This window comes from Stegodyphus dumicola, chromosome 2, assembly GCF_044657685.1.
Source record: "Stegodyphus dumicola isolate Sdum_Otavi_A_Nest chromosome 2, ASM4465768v1".
NCBI lineage: Eukaryota > Metazoa > Arthropoda > Arachnida > Araneae > Eresidae > Stegodyphus > Stegodyphus dumicola.
The window spans coordinates 105819065-105845605 of record NC_140769.1 but is presented as its reverse complement, the minus strand read 5'-3'; the positions used below and the strand labels follow the sequence as shown (position 1 = coordinate 105845605).

The 26541-nt window shown below is 30.1% G+C and overlaps 1 protein-coding gene across 5 annotated transcripts in view; it reads left to right on the top strand.

The window, feature by feature from the left end:
• Positions 1 to 26541, top strand: part of LOC118195321 (transformer-2 protein homolog beta-like) — a 49348-nt gene continuing 22807 nt past the window's right edge. Inside the window, exons 1-7 of one of the 5 annotated variants that reach the window (XM_085810989.1) lie at positions 1 to 157; positions 7795 to 7970; positions 17538 to 17579; positions 18386 to 18457; positions 22948 to 22968; positions 23142 to 23298; positions 25285 to 25413. In XM_085810989.1, the coding sequence (XP_085667115.1) occupies positions 143 to 157; positions 7795 to 7970; positions 17538 to 17579; positions 18386 to 18457; positions 22948 to 22968; positions 23142 to 23298; positions 25285 to 25413 (612 nt within the window). In that variant the 5' untranslated portion in view covers positions 1 to 142. Of the gene's footprint in view, positions 158 to 7794; positions 7971 to 17534; positions 17580 to 18385; positions 18458 to 22947; positions 22969 to 23141; positions 23299 to 25284; positions 25414 to 26541 lie in introns of all 5 variants that reach the window. The other 4 variants (XM_085810991.1, XM_085810987.1, XM_085810992.1 and 1 more) reach the window with 4 other exon arrangements.

Below are 26541 nucleotides of genomic sequence, written 5' to 3'. Positions count from 1 at the left end.
CATTCGATTTTGCGAAGCCATTTTTCTTGAATGAGTGAACGTACGTTGTAGTGTGCATTGTATTGGTAGAATAATATTATTTTGTGCGGTGTAATTTGTAAAGATAATCGCATTGTTTTTAGGTGGTAAGACATATCTAGCAATGAGTGATCGTGAGGTATGTAATATTTATTAATTATTAAAGAAAGAAAAAGATATCGTAATCGCTGGAATCTTATTTCCATTGTGCATGGGAGTTAGAAACTTTCTGGACTACTGATGTATAAGTTTCCCTTAGTGATTTTGTCTGTAGGACTTAATAACGATTTCTTATCAATAGCGATTTGAATATTAACTATTTTTAAAGCTTATTAGCGAACGATTGTAATGATCTTTTACTCTTGTTTTCCAATAATTTAATTTTATACTTCATATCATGGTTAGTGAATCTATATATTGCATACAGTGGCTCCCAAAAGTGTTCGTACACTTATGATTTTCATTGAAACAGGGCTCTATCCATTAATTAAAAGTTAACTTTCTGAATGAGATTTTATTAATAAGATCTGTAATCCATTCGTAACAAAATGACATGAAATATTTTTAAGAAATACTAAACTTTATGTTTAAGAAATTAATAATCAAAAAATGATAAACATTTTATCTCACAAAAGTCTTCGTGCACTGATATACTTCTGGTTAAAATCAAAATTAGAATTATCGTTTGCCGCTCTTTTTTTAATTTTTGCATTGTGGTGGCATTTAAAAAAATCGTTTGGTTTAATTTTTTATTATTTACTTCATAATATTCTATTTATTATTGAGAAATGGGTCGCAGTTGTAAAGAAATTACAAGCAGCATTCGATAATTGATAATTTTTCACCATAGTAGTGGTAAATCAATTCAAAATATCGCTAAATTTGTTAATTTATCCAATTCTACAGTGCAGTAAAACGCTTTAAAGAAGAAGATCAGAACGAAAACAAGGTAAGAAAAAATCGACCAATAAAGTTAACTAAACATGATAAGAGATTTATTATTAGAAAATTTGTGAAAAATCCACGTTTCCTGTAAAGTTTTCTGCAGAATTTAATGCAAAGTTTTCTACTTCACTTTCACCTTAAACTGTTCGAAGAGTTCTCAGAAAAACTGGATTACATGGGCGTTCTGCCCATAAAAAAATTTTGTTAGTCAGAAAAACAAAGCTTAAGCTTTCATTCGCAAAATCTAAATACGCCTGAAATGTACCGGAATAATGTCCCATTTGCTGACGAAAGCAAATTAAACATTTTTTGGTTCCGATGGTTGAATAACTGTATGGAGAAGAAAAAATGAGGAACTTCATTCTAAGAACTTAGTTGGAACAGTTAAGCATGGCGGTGGAGTTCTTGTGTGTGGGGGGCATGACAGCATCAGGACTAGATAATTTGGCATTTATTGATGGCATAAGGAATCATTCTCTTTATTTAAATATTTTAAGCGGCAATTTAATATTTTCAGCCCATAATTTGGGTATTGGAAACTTTATTTTTAATCATGTTTCACACAACACAGAATAAAGCTAAATACAAAATTCCGGATTTCCCCCTTTTTCCGATTAAAGAACTGTAATTCGTCCATTAATGTCACATGACATATCTCATGATGTCTCATTTCCCTCACACAAAATAATGCGTAATCGGAACTGAGTACTTCTAACATTATAACCAAAGTCCTAGTTAGTAACCTTTATCGCTTCCAAAATGTCGCCAAACTACCAGTTACCATATTCCAAAGATCAGCCACGCTTATGGTTCATTTGTTTTATGATAAATATCGGATCTTGTTCCATCAGTCCCCCATAATTCTCTAGCATTTACACGGAAGGATTTGTGCAATTGAGCTATGTACGAGTCCTAAAAAAGCAAGAAACTCTTCTTTCTCCATAGGTTTTGCGCCTCTTAAAATTTCCTGAAATATTTTTTACATAAATATTAGAGCCTCTCACAATCATTGTGACATTAATATTAGCTTCCATGCATTGATGGGTGAAGCCACATCTTTAGATATATGTGTATTGCCAGGCAATTTGTTTATGATATTATGGGAATCTTTGAATTTGAAAGTATTCTTTCTTCCATTTTGTTGTTTTATCTTTTCCTACAAAATAGTCAGTTTGATCACAAGGAATGTCTTATGTAAAGTCGCACTCTTTTTCCGATTCAGACTGATGATCACTAAATATATTGTAAAGTATTTTGCATTAATTGACGAAATAACAGATTATCTTAATAAAACATAAATTTTATTTTTAGTTTAGGGAGATAGATAATTTGAATAAAATTCTTTAGTGGCAAAATTTTCATACAACTACTAGCTGGTAAAACTTCAGAATTCTCATTTTAAACAATTCCTTACATTGCTGAGCAATGGTTTCATCATACAAATCTGGCATTGCTACTTCAATAATAAATATATATTTATTTGTTAAATAACAAAATATTACAATATCTTCATTATCTGAATCTTGCAAGTCCACCTCTGAAAAGATGTTTGGAAACTTATAAGAAATGTTGTCCCGCAAATTTATCCTAAAATGGACCAAACTTCGATTTTTTGCATTCATATAAAGATGTATGGCTTTTGACCCCCTTCTTGTCTGCAGTTCAGCTTCTTTCTTGTATTTTTTTAAGCTGCCAAATTTCTCATATGATTTAAGTTATTTTAAAAGTTTCTATAACATTTTCATATATTATATTTCCCATTTGTGTTAAAAATACTTTCTTTATTGAATTTTCATTTTTAATTTTAAATGCATGCATAATGTTAAGCATCTCAAAATCTATTTTTTGACAATAAATTTCTTCTAGCTGTATGCTTAAATTTTTATGAGGTTGTACTGTATTTATAATCATACTTTCATAGTTATTTAACTTTTTTCCTTTTAGAATTCAAGGTAATTTCATGTCATAAAAATTGGAAGTCTCTCAGTGCTCTAATTGTATGATAATTCTTAATTTCTCAGCTATGGCATTTCAGTACTGATGGAGTTAAGCGTATTACTTTTATTTACATTACATGTTAAAATATTTAGAGGCCATTAAAGCTGTGGGTACAAATTGGTATGAATACAACTTCAAAGTTTCTAAAGTTTTCCTGAATCAACAGATAATTTTCTAAAATTGTCAATAAATTTTTGCATGATAAATACATAAGTGCAAGTGTGCGCTTTAATATATGTAGCAAGTTCACAGTTTAAACTTCTGAAAGAAATTAATAGCATGTCTGCATATAAGGCATGTTTTTTATTTTAAATATGCTATTTGAAGTTTGCTTATATGGAATCTAATATCTATTATTGTAGCAAACTGGTTAAAAATGTTATTTTGCATGTGTTTCCAGAAAAGGCAGCTAAAGGCTTTAGGATTTTAAATACTGGTTCAAGACATGCACCTTAAATTATAATGCTTAGATTGAAGTACAGAATGCTGTAAAAAATACTTCAATTCTCTGACAGCAAAAAAATTAATTTTTGTATAGATTTAGTAGAGTAAAAATTCCACATCAAAAACATTTTTTCACCTTTATTTAGGTAAAACGAAATTAAAAAATAATACATACATAAATAAAAATAACACTTTTACATACGAAATTTGCAGATATTTAATAATCAATTATTTGTTATTGATAGCTACTTTTTATAATACATAGAAAAAATACTGATAAATTTATAAGAATTTACATGCATTAAATGATGAAAAAAACATACATATGCTGTTAATATTACACTTATCTGAATATTTAATGATAATTCCATAACCTATATAAGATTCAATCTATACCACTGCAAGGACAACGCTTAAATCACAGTTCTTATTAATTAATTTCCATATGTAAAAACATAAAAATATCATTTAGCTACAGATCTATAGATTAAGGCTTCTTGTAACAAGCATATGCAAAACACATACAATGAAAATAATGCAAAAATAAAAATAAATTGCACTACATTAGGAAAAAGAGTGAAAACTTTTTCTAATGTAGTGCAATTATTCCATTATATTAAAATACAGCAGTAATTTGATATTTTTTCTATTATAAATCAACAGCTTTATATAGAATTATCTTACTTTACTGGATTCTTATTTAAATGATTGTATATGGAAATATCAAAATAAATGGGGGGGGGGATAAATCTTAGCCAACACTGCTAAGATAATATTCTTATTTTCAGTAAAATGTTTCAAGGTATATCAGTTTAGTTTAGTTCTTTTTCTATTAAAGCAGCTAACCTAAAACATATATCTCATTAATTTGTTAAAAATATAGCTTAAGAAAGTTTTATGTGCATACTGAGAAAGCAGAAAAAAATAGCCTTGATTTAAAACCTGTTTTAAAGCAACAAGTAAATAACTGGTTCTATTAGCATGTCAACAATTAAAAAAAAAAAAATGCTGTTATGTGCTCTTAAAAACAAATCCCAAGTATCACATTATGATACATTACACTCTTACAAAAGAAGAAATATCAGATTAGGAATATATTCTTTTATGTATTTGATAACAAAGAGTAAAACATGCAACATCACATGAAAAATCCTGCAAGTCATTACAAGAATAAGGTAAAAATCAGTTGATCATTCTTTCACAGTAGCATTAAGTTTTTCAAGCAAAATCATGAATACACCAAAACAGATTCACTATCAGTGCCTCAATTTAAGGTCACACAAAAGTAAATTTGATTTAGCTGAACGTGAAATCTTCCACGACAAATTTATGAACAAATTGATTTTCTTTAAAATGTACTTGCAAAGTTAACAAAAGCATGCATGAAATTTAACATTAAAATCTAAAGCACTAGTATTTAACAACAGTTACATGTATTAAATGAATTTAATCACATTTTTAAGAATGCAGTTTTCTGATAAATTTTAATTTTTATACAAAAATAGAATTAATTTTGTAAAGCTACTTAAAACATATTTCCTGTTCACACATTTATATAAATTTAAAGTATGCTTAAAAATACAACGTAAAGATTTACTACTAGATAAAGCATGATAATAGGCTCAAAACAATTTGTCGAATATTTAAATTAATACTTAACTTCTTCAAAATTCCTGAAAAATACAGAATATATTTATCTTACTATAAAGAAAAAAAAAATTATTCATAATTTAGATCACACTATCAAGTTTTTAACACTAACGCCAACTAGCAGATTTGGCGACAATATATTAGAATCAAAATAGAATGCTACTTTAAATTACCGGTCGTACAGTAAAATTAAATAAAAATAAGGCACATCACATTTTTAACCTTTGTGATAACCCAGCACAAAGTTTACATGAAATGTAGGATACAATTTTACAATTAGTATAAACTATTTGTGATAATAAAAGAAACATCACAAACAGTGTTGGCGATATTTTACTGCACAAACACATGCACATTCCGCAATTGATTTTGTATTTATAAAATCAATTGATTGTCAATAAGTGACAGTGAAATAAAAATACACATTTTGAAGAAATACAGAATATATTTACGAAGAGTAATTTTTCTAATTATCTATGGAAGAATACGAAGCTGAACTTACCTCACCAACAACATTCTCCTGGGCCAGGAATTCATTAATGTTGACGATAATTAATTATCCATTGCCTATATTGTATGTAAATCGAATGCATTGCTTCAGTCACGGAAAATTCCCTGCCAGCGCAGAGAAATTCGATTGATTTCATCCAAATATGCTTCAGCTAAAACTGACGCAAAACCTTCCGCCATATTTATTGCCGCAATTATAACCATCTGTTTATTTAACACGAAGGGTCAGACCTGTCCTTACTTTAACAGCCGTCTCGTCAATTTAACGCTAGCTTTGATGAGAATACCAATACTTGCAATTTAACTACTTGTAACGTCAGAATACCACGTGATTCCGTAAATCTCACTTAGCGCTTTGGTTAAAAATGTCATGAATAGGGCCCTATTTCAGTTAATGTAGCAGATTGTGTTGTTCCTTAGTCTTCTAACTGGATCCGGCTTATTATTTTTTGCAGATTGTTAGGAGCAATTTTACAAAAGTGAACTTTTGATTATGTCAAAAAGAATTTCCGATTCTGGAGCTACCAAAGGATCTGCAAAGCGAAAGCATGTTTCGATGTCTATCAAACAAAAAGTGGAATTGCTGCAAAAAATGGATAAAGGCATATCCTTTGATTCTCTAATCATTATGAAATACGTTCACGCTGCTTTGGGAGGCTGCGAATTACGAATATTCGCGCTGCTCTGGGGGGGACAACGCGGCACGCAATGAACAGGAAATTGATCTGTCAGCACTATCCTTATCTTCAGGGCAAATGTTTTTATTTTATTCGGCTTATAATTCCTTACTAAATGTAGTATTTCATCTCGATGTACTCCTTTGATATGATTTAAATGAAATTCCTCGTCATTATAAATACCACGAATACACATCAAATAGTTTTCTGGTTGCAATTTTCTTATTTCGACTATGCGTAATGTATGCTTTACGCAAGCGTGCGCTGAAAGAAATGTTGGTTAATCATTGGATTATGGTAACTTGGCGAAAATTTGGCGACCAACCCTGCTACAGCAACCTGCTAGTTTTGTTTTGGACGCCATTTTGTTTTCACGAAGTAAAGCTTTTTTTTTTTTTTTTTTTACTCAACATTTTTTCCAACAATCAGCTAGCTGATTTACGCTTATACTAGAACTTTTATGGAACAAAAGTGCTTAATCATAATGAAGGTTAGGTGCGAAATTGGAAGAAAGTACAGAATTGCAAACTGCTTGCCGCATTTTTAAGAATTGCACATACACGATGTAATCAGTGTACATGTCGACCTATTTTCACATTTAAAAACATCCCAGAATTGCTCAAAAATGGCATTTCGCACACTCTTGACTTTATCCATGTACACTACTAAGTCCTAGCTAGTAACTTTTATTGCCTTACCAAAATGTCGCCAAACTACCTGTTACCATATTCCAAAGATTAGCCCAAATGTTTAATAAACAATTTTGTTTGTTTGTTTGTTTGTAAATTTTGATACCCATTAAATCATAATTGCTCTTTATTTCATAAATTACGGTTTTATATTTTTAATTTTGTAATTTCTGCATGCCATCTTACCAGATTTAAACTGATGATCTATAATCCGGAAAAACCAAAGTCCCGACGAGTCTGGATTAAAGATTTTTGACTGTATTAAGCTTTTTTTTTTTTCTTGTAAATTTTGTAAATTTTGATACCCTTTAGATAATAATTGCTGTTTATTTCATAAATTACGGTTTCATATTTTTAATTTTATAATTTCTGCATGCCATCTTACCAGATTTAAATTGAAATTCTATAATCTGGAAAAAAACCCTAATCCGGAATCGCCTCACGACGAGTCAAGATTAAAGACTTTGTACTGTATTTGGTTGAAAGTTAGTTGCTAAATACTCTCAAGACAGATTGCAAGTGTTAATCTGTCAGTTTATTTCTTAATTTTGACTTGTTTAGATTCAAAAGAGAAAATCTTTGTTCACATATATAAGTACTACCAAATGTGGTAGCACGTCTGCTTGCGTAATTTTTTAAGTGCAAAAATTCGGGAGGTGGGAGTACTATAAAAGTCCAGAATATCTAAATCACGGAATCTGGATTTGCATAAGTTTGTAAATCAATAAATTCTGTTTGAACATATTCTAGAGCTTCTTCGACTACAACAGAAAATGGGTTTTGTTTTTAAATAAAATTATTATTTTTATTTGTTATTACTATTAATATTTTAATTGAAAGTATCTTTTACTTTGGTATTTCAGAATAATTCTGATGCTGTAATTAGCAGTCCGGAACGGCAATCTCTAGAAGAGAAGACTCCATCAGCTGAAGGATCCCCAACACCACCTGAAGTTGAAGAAAGAAGATCTCACAGTAGGAGTCGCAGTCGTTCACGATCTCATTCTTTTCGAAGGCGTAGATCATATTCTAGATCCAGGTTGGTAAAATAAATTGAATTTGATGATATTTGTAATGGTGAGAGTTTGAAAACAGTAGCATTTTTATTATTTAATTATTCATAATTATTTTAAAGTGTAATTTCAAGTGACAGGTGTAGTGCTTTAGCTCATCAAATCATACATGTGGAATGCTGGAAAGAAAGTTTTATTTATTTATTTTTAATAAAGTTTTATTATTTTATTACATTTATGCTATAATATTTGGATGTTATCTATACTAAAAATGCTTAAATTTTAATAATTAATGAAAATGTGTGAAGTAAAATATATAAGTGTTGCATGTGAAATAAGTGATTTTTTTTTAAATATATGCCTTGGTGTACCTCTGATATAGTCACTTTGCCAAAAAATACATGGTGCATTTTCTCATTTGAATTAAGATTCCTGAAAAATAAATGAATTTTTCTTTTAACAGGGGTGCTATTAGTGCCAAATATAAACATCTGCATAAAATCTAATTAGATACAGCAGTTGTTATGATATGTAGGAAAGAATGGCTATCCAAAATGATAAAGATAAATACAAAATAGTTTTTACCATTTTAATTTCATGTAACTTTGTTGAAAACAATTATCTTTTCAAGCAGTTGCCACTGCATAAATTTGTTGTTAGGTATCTAGATGGTGACAACCTGCTGATGTTTTTCTATTTTGCACCATGCCATTCCATATTAATAGTGTTGCAATTACTGTGAACTTATAGACATATATATCTGGCAGCCCTTAAGTTATCCATTTAAGCAGCTACTTAGATGATGCTTATTAATTCATTTGCAACAACATCATGGCACAGCTATTCACGACATAATGTAAATAAGTTACAACATTTAGCACTTTGGTGCACATTTAGCAACTGACACCCTGTTAACAAAAAAGTACCAGAATAATTTTCAGAAAATCGTGAATTCAATCACACATACTGTTGAAATTTTTTATTTATTATGTGTTTTGTTATTAAAAGTAATATATATTTAGCTTCTGTTGAATCGCAACTTTAATGAAGAAATATGTGAATGTAACCAGTATGTTTTTTTGTATAGTAAGAGAAGGATTGTGTCTATATCCTGAGTTAAGTGATTTAAAAATTGCTTGTTCTGTATAATTCTTAGTAAAACTTATCATTTTGTGTGATAAAGAAAATAAAGAATAAATATTTTTAGTTTTCGAGTATGAGTCAATCCCTGTGTAATCCAAGTAAGATTTGGTGTAAGTACACAAGTAAGACATTGATGTGACTGAAGTGGAGAATGAATATATATATAAATCAGCATCAAGTAAAGGCCTTAGAGAATTGCTAGAAAATTCTGTATTAGACATCATTATGAAATTCGTTTAAAGCTTTAAAAGAATAATAGAAGATGAAGAATAAGACTTATCTAATCTCTGATCCTAATACGAGAATTATTTAAAATATTTTTTTCCAAATAATTTAGCCTACAGTATCATTACTGTGATCAAATTATTGTAAATCTTATTGAATTTGTACATTAAGTCTTTAAATATCAGTAATTAAAAAAAATACGTAAACATTTTTGGCTTAGACATGGAAATGTTCAGTATGTGTGATATCAACATTTAGCTCATTCATTGCAAATTTTAGTGTTGGTGGTGAAATCAGTAAATCATTACATTGATGAACAATATGCAACAATTTTAGCACTTTTCTGTTATCAGGATCACATTCAGAAATGCATGTGTGTATACACTTTTCATTCCTGAGTCCGATTCTGATAACAGAGTATCACTGTTTCTGAAGCTCATCTCTTTCTCATAAAAATGTCTTTATTGAGGTATGTAATGAAAGATTTTTTAAGTTAGCAACAATAAAATACTACTCATCTGAATATGATATATGTGGAGCACATTAGCAGTGACATGGACTTTTCATTATGTAAATAATGCAATATGTAGTAAATTTGTAAAATGTTACCGTAAGTTAGTATAAAAGACATTACTTTTTTGTTAAAAAAGGGGCATTCTCCTTAAAGTATTTTTCAGAATAAAATCAAGTAATAATTAAAAAATAAAAAGAAGCTTTAAAAACAGGATTTGAGAACTTAAGTGCTAAAAATGTCTTTTAAATCATATGAATATAATGTTGAATTAACACCTTCTCAGTTTTCAGAGCTACGAGCTTTTCTAGTGAAATTAGTGAGACCAGTTATACTTCCCTTCCTTTTTAGCTCTGAATTGGCATAAAAATGTTAAATAAATGCTGTCATAATTTTTAGCAAATAAAGATAGCGGAACAGCTTCACCTTCAAAGTTTGCCGAATTTGTTTTGGCGCCAAAGCATATGAAATGCGTTGTTTTGAAAAATGGTTGCCATCCATATTTTCGACGAAACTGTGTTTAAAAAAAATGGCGACCATCTTGATTTCGCAGGAAGAACGTGGATAATAGAAATAAATTTATGACTATTATACACGATTTTAACAGAAGAATATTAAAAAATGATTAAGGTTATAAAAGGGTGTAATTTTAAAAACAATACCGGAAACCTTTAGCTATTTCACCTTTAATAATAAATAATCTGGTAAAAGCATAGAATAGGCTGTATCAACAAAGTTGAGAAGGCGGAGCTGTGTGACGTCCATTAATGGGCTGGAATAAGCTTGTGACATCACAATGTATTCTCCATGGTACACCAGGGTTCGTAGCGGTCTTTACAAGTGCTTATAAGTCCTTATATTTGAAAATAAAATATAAAGGCCCTTATAGGTGCTTACTTTTTCTTTAAAGCCCTTATTTTTTTTAGTGCTTTTTTTAATGAACGCGCTATTTCCCCCCATACCAAAGCCAAAACTAAATAAACAACTTTTCTTCCTTACATGGAACGTCAGATGGTGAATCATACTCCCGGAAATAGCTTTTCCCCCTTTCTCCACATTAACGTAACCTATGGTACGCACGAGAGTACAGACAGGTGCACGTCGTTCTATTGGTCAAAGAATTGCGAAAACCATAGAAATTCCGGTACATTTGGTATTCTTTTCCTCCCACCCAAATATTACACATGTTTGAATTTCTATCAAGATTTTAATAATTTACATTCTCGTTCTGCGTGGTCAGTTCATATTCGTGTTTATTATGATCGTTATGCTTATATTGTGAGCATATGTATGAATATTTATAATATAGTTGCAGTAGCTACTGAAGTGTAGATAAACTTCCAAAAATGGGTTTATTTTTACACAGATTAGCTTTCTAATCTATAATAATAAAAGCAAGTGTAAGTCTGTCTGTCTGTCTGTCTGACCGAGCTCTCCAGCCAAATCTATCGCACGCAGGGACCTGGAATTTTTTATACGGAAGCACAAAGGGGCTGGCCACCAGACCTCGAAGCCCGATTTTCGATTTTTGAATTAGAAAAATTTTAAAAAAATTATTTATAATTAATTAATCACGGTTTTTTTGACTCACTGATATTATTATTTGTTTTCAAATAACGTTCGATTGTAACAATTGATTTCTTTATTCTAGCGTTAGTTTGCTGTTTTAACAATACATTAAATCGATTAATTACAATTCATTTCTTTTTTGTAGCTTGTGGGGGGGGAAGAGAGAGAGACAGTCTACATGTCCTACACTACTATTCCTGCATTTTCACACTTATCTGCATTTTCTAAATGCATGGGCAACGCCGGGCGGGTACAGCTAGTGAATAATATTCGGAATGGCTTAAATAAAACGAAAGTAATCGAATAGTCAGAAGATTTTTTTTCCCAATACATTGTAAAGTACGGAGGTTGGGAGGTTCTCCCCTTTCTCCGCAGAATCTCTAATATTGAAGCAGCGGACTTCTTTTTTTTTTTTTTGGTCACTGTCCAATCTGGATTGAATAGGACTAAAAGTTTTGCGGTCTACCCAACCCAAGCAAAGAATGATTCTATTCCGGAAATTTAACGGTCTGTTCAAAATTAGAATCAAAAACACCCCAGATTAGTAAGTCTCTTTCTTTTCCTTTATTTAGTTCTTTATTGCCCAAATACCGGCAGTTGTTGATTCCGATTGTGTAATATCACGTATGGAAGAATTACGCCGCACGTATTGCGCAATAACGTTTGCGGTATTTTGCAGAGATAATTAATTTTGATGCTCAGTCTGAGATTTATTTATGAACACTTAAAAGAGTTTTACTGTTCTTTCTAAGCAGAATATTTCTCACTTTTGTTGGTCTACTTTTATATGAAGCACATATCGGAATTTCAAAATCATTTATTTAGCCGAGCAATCTAAAAAACGGCTACCATCTCCCCTCCTCCTCTTTTTCCAGATACACTCGACTATACGGAATATTTGGCAATTTCCGAGTATGCGGGTTAGTTAAGCTTTTACTGTTAAAGGATGACTGCATGAAGCAATTTCCCCTCTCCTGATTTCAGAAATGTTCCTCTTTTTTACTTAAATTACTTTGCTTGGAATATATGTTAAGGGAAAACAGTTATGCAATGGAAATTTAGAAAATGTTCAGAATTTTGATTAAAGTTAAATTCTTTAAATGCATAAAATAAGTTGTGTTTATTATTAGGTGCCAAGCGAATACAATTAATATGGCTTATTATTATTTATTTTCTATATTTTGAACTGAAATTTCATCATTAAATCTTGTAATATAGTTTAGTTCTGCATAGTGTTTTTTTTTTTTTTTCTCATTGTAAATGAATTATGTAAAATGAACTGTCATTTAAAATTTAAAAAAAAAAAGTTAATTGTTTTCCATGGTTGAGGTAATGCTTATTCTTTTAATAAATATTGCATTGCTCATATTTTGAATTGCAAGTCTAATTTTTCTTTTAAGGTTATGCAGTTGTGTATAATGTAATTAGACAGGTGCTTATTTTTTTTTTTTTTTCTTAAAATGTGCTTGAAAAGTGCTTATATGTGCTTATTTTTTTTAACTAAAATGTGGCTATGAACCCTGTACGCGTAATTTCTATTTTCTCTTTAAAAAACAATAATGAATTGTTCATTATTGTAAATTAACATCAAATTCTTTACTTAAAATTTACATTTTTGACATTTAAGCTTAGGTGTAACTGAAAGTAAGTATAATAAATTGTTTATATTTAAAATTACTATGATACAGTAAGCGAATTCTACCAGTTATTAAAACGATAAAGAACGTTGCAGTCTCTCATACCTGTATTTCATACAGCTTCAGTATTTTCAAAGATTTTTGAGCTTCAGTATTTATACAAATAAAAAAAAAGATTTTTTTAAAATTTAAGTGAATACTCTGGAACATATTAATTTTATCATACTTACAAATTAACTTTTTTGCTACGTAACGACATAATCCCTTACATATACCAGTAACTAGACAATTTTCATTATTTTCTAAAAATTTTAAACTTCACATTAATGAAAAACGTGTTCTTAAATTCCTAAATCACACCATATTCTCTGTAGGCAGGCATATTAGAATTCTACACATTAATAAATAAAAAAAATCAAATTTCTCACAATGAAAGAAAATATAATATTAAAAATATAAGAAATAATATAAGAAAATAAATACGAATTTGGAACACTAAGCAATGCTTCACATACACACACACACATATTATCAAAGAACTCATATTATCAAGTGCAATTACGATAGCAAACACTACGTATTATAATAATGATGTAAAAGTTACTTATAGGGTCCAAGTTTACAGTTTTGCTACTGTTAAGTAGATCTTCGGGTTATCGATATATATCGTAACTTGGAAAGCATTATAAACATATCAAAACCAAAAAAATTAAAAATACAATTTAATTTAAATGAAAAATGATGTGTTAAATATAATTCACAATTAAAACAACAATACAAATTTAAAATACACAAACGATATGTTAAACATTGTATATAAAATACGTAACATTACAGCTCGGCATCACACACTATCTCATTTTCCATTGTACACGACGATCCGCATTCGCCCAAAAAACATCAAAGAATTGCACAAACTCGATGTCCATCTACACATCCATCTATTTTCACCTTAAAAATATCAGAGAATTGCACAACCTTGGCATTGCACAATACATTCACTTTGCCCATGTACACATCGATCTATTTTCACTTAAAAAAACATCCTAGAATTGCACAAACTAGGCACTGCGCACTACATTGGCTCTGCCCATGTACACATTGATCTATTTTCATTTAAAAAAAATCCTAGGATTGCACAAACTAGGCACCGCACACAACCTCGGCATTGCGTACTACATTGGCTCTGCCCATGTACACATCGATCTATTTTCACTTTAAAAAAATTCCGAGAATTGCACTACATTGGCTCTGTCCATGTACACATCGAACTATTTTCACTTAGAAAAACATCCTAGAATTGCACAACCTCGGCATTGCGCACTATATTGGCTCTGCCCATATACACATCGATCTATTTTCACTTTAAAAAAACCTAGAATTGCACGAACTAGGAACCGCGCACTACATTGGCTCGACCCATGTACACATCGATCTCTATTTTCACTTAAAAAATATTCGAGAATTGCACAAACTCGTCATTGCGCACTACATTGGCTCTGCTCATGTACACATCGATCTATTTTCACTTAAAAAAAAACATCAGAGGATTGCACAAACATGGCAACGTGCACTACATTGGCTTTGCCCATGTACATAGCAGTCTCTTTTAACTTAAAAATTAAGACATTGAATAAACTCTTCATTGCTTATATACTCAGAAATGCTGCACGAATAACCCTTTAAATAAGAAGCTATAGCATAGGTATAACTTGTTTTTAAGAAAAGGCGTAACAATATTACGTCATAAAAAGGTGTGTCCAAGCCTATGACAAGTAAACAACGTATCGACTGGATAGCCTATTCTAGGATTGAGCCGATAATTCTAACCATAAATAATAGGCTATAAAAAAAATAAAAACAGAAGTTTACGAGATCCTCCCCTGGAAAAACAAAAAAATTTAATTTGTGAAACCATTAGCCTGTGCAATCATATTTAATGCACAGTTTCCAGAGTGAGGGATGAGGACCCTGATTCAGGTGTCACTCCACTCTGTGCAATTTAAGTGTCTACATAAAAACTATTATAATGGTTGATTATGTATACACTTATATTGCAATATTACAAATTTATGGACATTTTTTGCTGCATATTTTAAGAATATTTTTTTAACTTTTTTTTCCCTAATTTTAATGTTTTTCCATTCTTTTTTTATGCACTTGCCATTTTTCAACAAGTGTAATTTTGGTTTGATTTTAAGGTTTCTTTTTTTCTACCAAGCAATGAAAACACTCTAAAGGTTATAAGTAAAATTTTCCCAATCTACATCTGATAATTTCAAAAAATGCGTTGCACAAATCAGTTTTCTTTTCATAGCAACTTTTTTCGAACATAAACATAGCCAAGTGGAAAGATGCATCATTTTGCATATTATATGTTGGGAAATGTGTTTTTACGTGTCTCCAAGTGCTTTCGATTGTATTGGTGTGAGCGCCCGTACTTGGATCAACAAAATTCAATGAATGGTTAACGGTTAAATGTTTAAATCCTTCTTTAGTCAACACATCGTGATTATAACCTTTTCAACAATCCAAAATAATAGTAGTGCCTGGCTCTATCCATTGTTTAATTAATGCAATTAAAGTTTCTTGACTCTGCTCATAAACAGTCACTAAAACCACCTTTCCCAATCACGCTCTACACCCCAAAAACCCACTGACCTTGGACATCATGCTCTTTGTTGTATTTCCTTTTACCAAATTTTGATTTGTCTACTTCCACAGCTTTGCCTACCCCACCAATTTTATTTGACATCAATTCAACATAATCCAATACTTGTTCATTAACGAATTGATGCCAGTCTGCTAAAGTCGAACAAGAAAAGCCAAAATTCTCTTCAATATTACAAGACGCTGTACCCTTAATTAATCCCCATGTTAAGAAAGAGATTTCCTGTAAATTGAGCTTACTACAGGCGAACCGAAATCCTCGCCTAATTGATTTCTCAGCCCTACACTTCTTGCATCTCAAAATACTACCATTCGATGACTTTCTCTGATTAACTAACCCGCATGGTATCTTACATTTTTCACAACAAACGTTATCCTTCAATAAACCACAATCCATCAAAAATCCTCTAAAAAGTCTAATTCTCTCTTGTTAATTAAGTAATTCTCTCTTGTTAATTCATACATAAAATATCTGTTTGAAATGCCTGGTTTTCCCAAACTATTACGCTTGTTTGAAAACTCCCACCTTAAATTTTCCTTTAAAATCTCCTGATACTTAAATACAACATCACTAACAGCAGGTTTAGAGCAAGCCATAACTAAATACAAAAATCTCACCTCCAAAGTAGCCAAAAAATATATCCAAAATAGTATTTTCCACGGTAACTGAACGTTAAACAATCGCACAACAGATCGTATTTTATTCTCGAGTGTCAAAATGTAGAAACATCTTTTTAGCCTGATAACAGTGTTATGAATTGTGATGATGAAGATCGTTTTTTATTCTCAAGTGTATTTAAATATTAATTTTAGTAGAATTCTGATTAAAAATGTTGTATTTCCCCGTGCAATGCAGCGTGAGACAAATTTTAGGAGAAATCTATGCTGGAAAAGTAAGAATACATTGGCACGTGCATTTAATTTTGAGTAAATGGATATCTCAGTAATTTGTATTGAAATTGAATAAATGTAACTGACTACTATATTAGCTGTAACCATAATTTCATCCTCTTGTTTTCATTGCATTTGACAAATAGTATGGGTTACCACATCGTATCATTATCGCCGTTCTTGGCTATATTTTTTAAGTTAAAATTCTGGGTGGGCTATACTGAAGCTGTGCCAAGATAGCTGCATTTTTTCCCCCATCGTCAGAATAATTTATTGTATTGTTATTATTATTAGTAGTAGTAATAGTGTAGGTGAAGAATGTATATGAGATATAAATTTCTTATGTGTTTCACTTTATATGTGTCAATATTATACTATAAGTAAAGTAGTTTAGTTTTTTCATCTCTTTGAATAATCATGATGCACTAACAGTCTACTTTCTAAAAAGATTTCTAAATCTTTTTTTGTCTTAAATAAAAATTAATGTAAAGTGTAATTTAGCCCCTTTTTATGCCAGTAGCATTGTTATCAGGTTGAAATAGCCAAAAACTTGTAATATTTTTTTTTAATACATTTTCTCTTGCTTTGCATTTTTTTATTTTGACAGCAGAGCAGCTATGACCATATGGAGTAAAAGTTATTTCTAAAATTCAAAGAAAGTGCTGTGACTTATTCTGTAATTTTTTATTAATTTATGTTATAGTATAATCTGTATGAAGTACCAAGATTTTGCAGATAAGTTTGCTCTTTAGATATAAATGTAAATAGTCATTTGTTATGCATAAACCTAAAATAATTAAGATGAATGTAATATCTGATATGTAATAAAATTAATGAAAATGCTTCATTTTATGTAGATAAGTATTTTTGGCATCAATCGCATTTGTATTAGTATATATATATATATCCCTAAGTTATGTACATAAAATTTTTCTTATGTGTAGTAGAGCAAATGAAAATGCTGATGAAGTTGAATCTGAAAGCCAAAGGTTAGTGTACATTGAATTGTTACACTTTTCAAGGCCATGTTTACATGTAACCTCATAAAAGAATGTGTCTGAAAAATTTGTCATTTACCATTAATTTGGCTGAAAGCTGTTTGAAAAATAAAAAAAATTCTCTGCTGTTTTTTTGCTGTACTCTAGGCAGGAACCTTAATATTACAATATTATATATATATATATATATATATATAACCCATTTTATTTAGTTTACAATTTGGTACATATTTTGACTCTTCATGCAGAGAGATTTTGTACTATTGGACTAATAAGTGTCATCATATGTAAATAATTATTAATTTTGGAGTTGATAATTTTTATGTATTTCTGGCAGAATAATGTAAACTGAGAAGTTTTAAATGCAATATTTGCTATTAAAATTTATATACAGTATAACCTTGAGCAGACATTTGTTCCATCTTCTAATTGAAATAGCCTTATAACAGTGTGGGTACATAAAAGTATTCTTCTTTCTTATTTTGCATGTATATTGGTATGTCTTGAGCATAAGATTATTAATGGAAGATTGAGGACATGGTTTCACAAGATTTGTGACAGTGTTTTATGTATCTGCATGCATGTGGCATTTAGTTTTTGAAAGATTTTAATTGTAGCTGTTAAAATAATTTTTTTAAATTTAAAGCATGTAATATTTTAATAAAGAACAATTACTTGTTTAACATGTAGAGAAAAATTAATTGAAAGATTATTATTGCTTGTGAATTAAATGTTGCAGTTGTATCATGTTTCCTTTAAATTTCACTGTCGGGAATTTTTTTTAAAATATATATTAGGAGCCACTCAAGGGGTCATAGGTATCGACATTACAGCAGATCAAGATCCCGCAGTCCCCGACATCGGCGATAGTAAGTGATATTTTAACTTGTACTATTCTGTATGCTTGTGTTTTTTTCCCCCTTATTTTATCTTGATAGTACACTGAAGTGGATAATATAAACGCAAAATTTAAGACACTAAGCTAAGTATGATTACAAATCGGTCTCGGAAAGTGCAGTACATATTTTTGCGTAATGTTCTTCCTATACCTAGTCTAGCCAAAGTTTAGAAAAATTACAAAATGCATGATTATGATATATCTAAAATGGTAAATGTATATTATGTTTTCTGAACCACTAAGTATTCTACAGAGATGATGGTTCTTATTTGAAAGAGCCTGTGGCTATAATATTTCCTTTTTTTACTAATAGTAGAACATTGGCAATAATATTACTGCCAAAGAAAAGTTGGAACTACTGCAATTGACACTATTATTTTATTTGGGTACAATATTGTAATATTAGAGCCTCATTTTTGAAGAAGATATATTGTTTCATAAATCGAATGAAATAAAACTTTCACTCCTCTTCATCACTAAATGACTGCTTGGATTATGGCTTCAGCCAGTTATTCAATATTTCATGATTACAAAACAATTTTTTAAAAACAAAATGTAAACATGCCTAATATTTGCGTGCATGAAGCTGCTGAAAAATTATCAGTAAAGACAAAGTAATAAATTTAGAATTAATGTACTACTGTAACAATTTCATAGTTTCGATTGAGATCTGATGAAAGTGCTTAAAATTTTTAATTGCTTCTTGTGAGTATTAATTAAGTCTCTTCACTAAAGTTTTATATTTTCACTTATGTTTTAAATTCTTTGGATTATATGCTATTTGTTTAAAGGTAAAATTTTGATGATTTGAATTTTTCATTGAAGTATTTTTTCACTTAAGTTTTCATTCTTTTACTAGGATTTTCTTTATTTAAGGTACAAAAGTCTAATCAGAATGTACTTAGTTTTTTTACTTGCTTCGGGGAGGGGCCAGAATTTTCGAAATACCCTCATATGTGGTCAGGTCATAAATTTAGAACCCCTTTTTTCACAGGGGGCCTGAAAAGTAGGGGAAAATCTTGCTAGTGAGTGGTCTTGAGAAAATGTGGGTGTCGTTTTAACATCTAACTTCTCTACATTCAGTTTTACAAAGAGGAAAATACAAATTGAATTCTTCGAATGAATGCAATTTTGTACAATGAAAATGTATTACTTAAGGATAAACTGTAAGATAAATAACATCTTTTTTTAAAGCCATGGGTGTAGAAAGACAGATATTTGTTACACGAATGAACTTGTAGTAAATATTGAGTTTTTCATTTCGAATGCTATGTTCCATGTATGCGAAGTAGCTGAGTATGTGAGATAATAGTCATAACCGAATGGCTTTCAACATTTTCACGGCTAAGGACTGTTTCTCAATTACATTGTGGTCGCTGCTTTTTGCTTAATTTTCTAATGACGTATAAACAGCAGTTGTTTTTATTTCAGACTTATGAATAAAATAACGCAAACTAGACTACAGAAAATCCTTAAGAATTAAGTTAAATAATACTAAAAGATACATTATGGATGCACTTTTGTGTTTTATATGTAGTAGTATTATTAACTACTACTATAATCCTTAAATTATATATATCTATGCATAGGTATATATAAATGGAACCACTATAGAACAAGGTATAAAATATCTTTATTATACAATGTTCATTACCATACATATATTTACGTAATATCAATATAAATAGTTAGTTAGGTTTCGTACATATATAATTTATTTTTATATTTTGTATTTTTTGTATTAGATTCAGTATTGTATACGTATCTGAAGTTTAATTTATTCTCTTTTTGGGTTACGACTTTAAGTGAGAAAGAATTGTTAGGGCCTTCATAGGGATTACATTAAATACAATCAGTTAGGATCCGACTTTTCCTTTCTTTTAATCATTATATATATTGAAATACTACTTGATAAGTATACATAAAATATAGCAGTTTTTTAAGCTACTTATTTATATATCTATTGTTTGGTCTTATTTGTTTGATTATATCAAAGCATTCGACGGTTATTTGCCTAAGGGTAAGGGTAAGGGTGCCTCGTGGACAACTTTCGAAGCAAAACTGACTCTTATGCACGTTACACGTGGGGAAAACCTCGAAAACGCCAATACAGCCATCCCCGTCGATCCGGATTCGAACCCCGGATCGACCTGCCAGAGTTCAACGATTTTACAGCTCAGCCGCTAGTGAGCCACACACACACATCCACACATATACATTAAATAGTATTTACATGTCGTTTATAAAGTATAATTGAGTGCAATTTAATCATAAAGAGAAAATATTCTACGGAATTACTTCACTTCGTAGACTTTTTGCTAAGCTTCACCATATTTCTTAAAGAGAATCGCAACGCTGATTCCATTTCCTAGCCCTTTATGTATCTTATTTTTTTCTACACTGAATTATATTTAGAAAATTATTTCACTTGGTTATAGCTCAAAATGCAGGTTTTTTATTGAAGAATTTAAGGGTAAGAAGAGAATTATGCCTTTGTCTAATTAATTATTCTTGAAGCATTTAAATTTTTTTAAAAAAAGCACACATTAATACGAATCACTGAACTAAAGTGGTCGATACAGGACAGATTAATTAGCTACTAAATTTTGATTTTCTTTGAGTAAAAAGGAATTCATCTGCATTCTTTAAGAAAGCAGATATTCAAAAAATGTTTTTTTCCTATTCTCGCAGTCATAATATTTTTCTTAAATATTCAGCTAATTCATATTCAAATATTCCAATCCATTACAATAAGTAATAAATCGATACAGTAAATAATTAAAATAAATGGAATTTTAATTGATTTTAATTGCCATTTTCCCTCTGATAAACCCCTCTTTAGAGTTCAATAGCAGTCCATCAGCTTTTGTTGGGGGTTCATTTTTCTTTATGGTATGCTTACGTTATATACTGTATTATGCATTGCTCATACTCGTCAATTGCAGCTTTGCTATGTCAATTGCTCATATAGATATTTTTTTGAAAAATATATATATGAGAATCCAGAAAATGATTCTTAGCGACGCTAAAACTATTATTACTAGGCACTCTCATGCCATAATGTTTAAAAAAAAAATCCCATTGTTTAAAGGTAGATTCTATGCTCATATTTTAGTCTAAAATTAAAAGTTGTGAGTCAAAATTAAGGGGGTTGCTCTTAGAAAGCCTCAATTAGAAGTAGTTATAGGAAATGTTAATCAATACTTATAATCTTACGGATTAAACACTTATTCCCTATTTGATCACGTGTATGGCAAACAGATATTCGTCATTCATAAAGAAAAGAAAGGTGAATCAAAATCACATCTTAAGATACAATCAGATTTAATCTTTAAATTATTCCAGTAATAATCAGAACAATGGGGGCCATTATTCTTAACTATAATTTACTAATGCAAATCCTATTTTGGTTTCAAGTGACTTTCATTAATTACGTTAATGATATACTGATACTGAATGAGACCTAAAAACACTTTTTTAAAAAAATATAGCTCCCATTATGATCCCTGACACAGCCGTTTACTTTCCCCTTTCGTAATTAATGTCAGTCTCTTGCTCTTGACCGCATTTGCCAAGCCACCGAACTTTCGAGTGAACTAATAATTAAAATACTTTGAAATGGTTTCTAGGCTAATTCTGGATACAGAAAAGCAAGGATTTTTATTTCAATGTCCCTCCTCCTGACGAAGTGTCATTGAAGTTGATTGAATTCCCCTTCTATTATGTTTGTTTTTCTCTAAATTTTGGTTTTAACATTTTTTAAATTCTTTATTGCATTTATAGGATTATTTGAAATTTATTAATCGTGAATTTTAGTTTTTGGTCTTTGTGAAAAATTAGTTCTATATTTCTTACTTCATGTCTTAATTCATTTATTGTGATTTTATGGAATTAAATAAAATCTTTAACCAGTTAAACTTCCATTCACAATGTAAAAAAAAAAAATCTCTAAAGCAACCTAGTAACAAAATGTTGATGATTAAACAGATTAAAATCCATAATAATAGCTTTTAATATTTAGTTATTTGTGAAATTTTATCGCACAGCATTTTATGCTGTATTGTACCTTGTTCAACCAGTCAGAAGTTGAATTCTATCTCACATGACTCTCAAGATCTACCTGGTCTTTTGCTAGTATGAATGAGAATGGAGGAATTTTTCTTATATAGCTAAATTACTGTCTTTAATGATAAAATGTCTTAATGTTAATAATAAAAAAATGATAATTTAGAGAAATTTCTGGAATTATTGAAATTTACACTTGCATTATGTAGATTTATTAAGCTCTGTCTACTGAGGGTTTTATGTAATCATTTGGTTATATAATATTGCTGTTGTGTTTCTAAATTGCCTTCTTCTTACGATTCATTGTATAACTTTCTTATTTATAATGTTGTAGTTTTTAAAATGTGAATAAGTTTGTTGCTTGACCAATTTATAACTGCATGTGTTTATTTTCAGTTCCAGAAGCCGAAGCAGGAGGTAGGTTTAAATTTATGTATAATTTTATTGCATGCATATTTTTTATATAATTTTTTTTATGATTGATATTGTAAAGTGTAAATTTTTTTATACGTTCCAGTAATTTTAATTGTGTTTAGTAGAAGTAACCATGTTCTTCCTTTTTGCTTAATATTTGAATGCTTATCCTATAGCCGTTCCTATTCTCCAAGGCGTTCATATTCTCCTCAATATAGCCCACGCCATTCATACTATGATGATCGTTACTATAGGTATGGGGGTAAAAGTCGATATTCTTCCAGGTACAACCGTTCTCCAATGTCCAGCCGAAGACGGCATATTGGAAACAGGGTATGTCTAAATCTTAAATTTTGTGTTTCATTGTCCCAAGTTTTGATGTTGGAAAGATCTGTAGTAGAATTCTTCAGTAGAAATATTATGCTAGTCATTTAACATTTTAAAATTAATCATTGTTCATAACTTCCAGCCTTCCAATAAAATCAGGAGACGCCCAATTTTTCATGACATCTGCTAAATCACCCGATTTTATTTAGGTCATACCTATGAAATGTAAATCTAGAAAAAATGCTACTGAGTGTCAAAGAAAAAGGAACTTTTGATGAAAAAACATTAGGCAATAATGAACAACAATTTTGTCATCTTTTAATAAAATTTACATTGCCCAAAATTCATTTAAGTCATTTTCTAATTTTTATTGATTGTTTTTAATATATTAAGAAATTTGTAGTGTTTTATGAAGGGTTAGTTATGCTTTTAAGTTCATAAGTTATATGTTATTAAAGTTGTCTGCTTGATTATATGCACATTAATTATTGAATTTTCATTGGGTTAAAAGCATTTAGTCCCCTTCCAGTTTGGTTTTTATCAGTATGAAATTATTAAAAATCACAACTTTAAATAAAATCAGCGAAAAATCATTATTCTAAATTTTAATTTTATTTTACAGAAAAACCATCTGTTGAATAAATTAATAACCTGACTTATGAACTTAGCTTAAATTAATTTTTATGATCTTTTGAAGTTGCATCTCTGTGCAATAAAAAAAAACCTCCAGCGTTTTCCTGTTGCAGAGTTTGCAACTGTGCATATTGGTTTCCTTTGATTTGTTGGCTAATGTATTACCATTAATAAGTAAATGATAGCAGTTACTGCTGACAAACAGTAAGTGTGAAGAGTAACAGCATTGTTAAAAGGGCCATAAAAATTTTATATTCAGCTAAAATAAAGGCCACTGATGACTGATTAATTTGTTCATGTATGTGTGAATAATTCATGCATATGTTGCATAGAAAGAAAGTACTTGTGTAGTATATTTGGTCAAAATTTTGATTATGAGAGAAGAGCCATTTGAACCCAAGAATGGGCAGAATAATTAATGGTGGTTGCATTTTCCATTTAAAAGACAGATGCACCGACTGTCTTTATCCTTTTTATAATAGATAACTCATTGTTATCAGTTGGCAAATGCTGTCCTTTAGAAATAGGTCTGTTTGCAAATAGAAGGCTGTCTAGCTAAACATAAATATATTAAAGGCCATCTTCTTAAGTACATTTAAAGCTGTCAGAGATTTAGGCCATAAGAATAAAAGTTTATTCAAAAGGGATACTTGTATTCAGTGCAAAGGAAATGTAATTTTAAAGTGTTCGGATTTCATGCATTTTTGTACTGAAAAGCATTTATCATTTTTATAGTTTTAATTTAAATTTCAAATACCCTCAGTCAGACTAACCATTCTTCAAAATTCTTTGTAATGGCAACTTTAATGGACAAAAGACAATTGTGTGTTGTTTTGGGCTTTCAATTTGTTGTTACCTTTGCATTGCTTGAATACATGAAAAGTATTGCTTGCAGAGCATATGCTATTTATGTAGTTTGACAGATTTCTAGTTTTATGAGGTGTTGCTGTTTAATGTGCCTATTAAATTTTTATATATGTAATCAAAAAAATACATTGCTTAATTAAAGAAAAGATTTAAAAGTAATGTATGCGCTTGATAAGCTTCCTTGTTATTGATTTATTTCTTAATAACACTTGATTACTGTAATTTTATTCTATATCTAAATGATAATTTTTATAAATAAAACAATATTTGTTATATGCCTTGATACAAAATATTTTTTTATTATATTACAAAAACATTTTATTTCTTTTATCTTTGATTCAGATATTTAGATATTTAAATTATTATTCTCATTATTCTTAGTATTTAGTAGATATATCAGCTAGTGAAATGCTGTAAATATTTTGCATTTCACCTGTTTTGAAAATAATTGAGGTATTTCTGAATTTTTTTTTTAAATTATTTTCTTTTTAGGACAATCCTGAACCTAGCAGATGTTTGGGTGTTTTTGGTTTAAGTCTGTACACACAGGAACGAGAGTTAAGAGATGTATTTGGAAAATATGGTCCTATTGAAGACGTTCAAGTAGTATACGACGCTCAGGTAAATAAAATGCACAAGTTGTGAAACTTGAGAAATACACAGACTCCACATACTATGCATTCTCTGTAGTTTCTGTGGAAACTTAAAAACTACGAGCTGCAGAAAATACAAAATATAATACTGATTTTATTGAAGGGGGACACAAGAGAAATGTTATGTTAACACGCATGTGCCATTCAGACCGAATTATTCTCAAAATAGGGTGGGAGGATGGATATTTTATTTCCCTCCAGCATACCTCTTTCCGGGGAAGAGAAGACCTTTCACGTTGCAGCAATTAATGCTGTCCCTTTTAGATGAGTCTATGTGTTTTGGCAGAATGCCAGCCAGGTTTGCACTTGAGACGGTCGAACTATGCCATACCTATTACAGGGTTCGTAACGGTCCTTATATTTGAAAATAAAATATAAAGGCCCTTATAGGAGCTTACTTTTTCTTTAAAGCCCTTTCTTTTTTTTTTTTTTTTTTTTTTTTTTTTTTTTTTTTTTTTTAAGTGCTTATTTTTTGCTTTTAGTGCTTTTTTTTTTTTAATGAACACTCAATTTTTCCCCGTACCAAAGCCGAAACTAAATAAACAACTTTTCTTCCTAATATGGAATGTCAGATGGTGAATCATACTCCTGGAAATAGCTTTTCCCCCTTTCCTCTGCATTAACATAACCTTTGGTGTGTGCGGAGAGTACAAACAGGTGCCCGTCATTCTGTTGGTCAAAGAATTGCGAAAGCAGTAGAAATTTCCGGTACATTCAGCATTCTTTTCCTCCCACCCAAATACTACACACGTTTGAATTTCTGTCAAGATCTTAATAATTTGCATTATCGTTCTGCTTGGTCAGTTCATATTCATGTTTATTATGATCGTTATCCTTATATTATATGTATGAATGTTTTATAATAACATAGTTGCAGTAACTGCTGAAGTATAAGTAAACTTCCATGTGTTTTAACACAGATTAGCTTTCTAAGGAATAATATTCGGAATGGCTTAAATAAAGGGAAAGTAATCAAATAGTCAAAATAATTTCATTTTTTTGGCCAATACATTATACAGTACGAAGGTTGGGAGGTTCTCCCCTTTCTCCGCAAAATCTCAAACATTGAAACTGTTACAGTTTGCTGCAAAGCAAG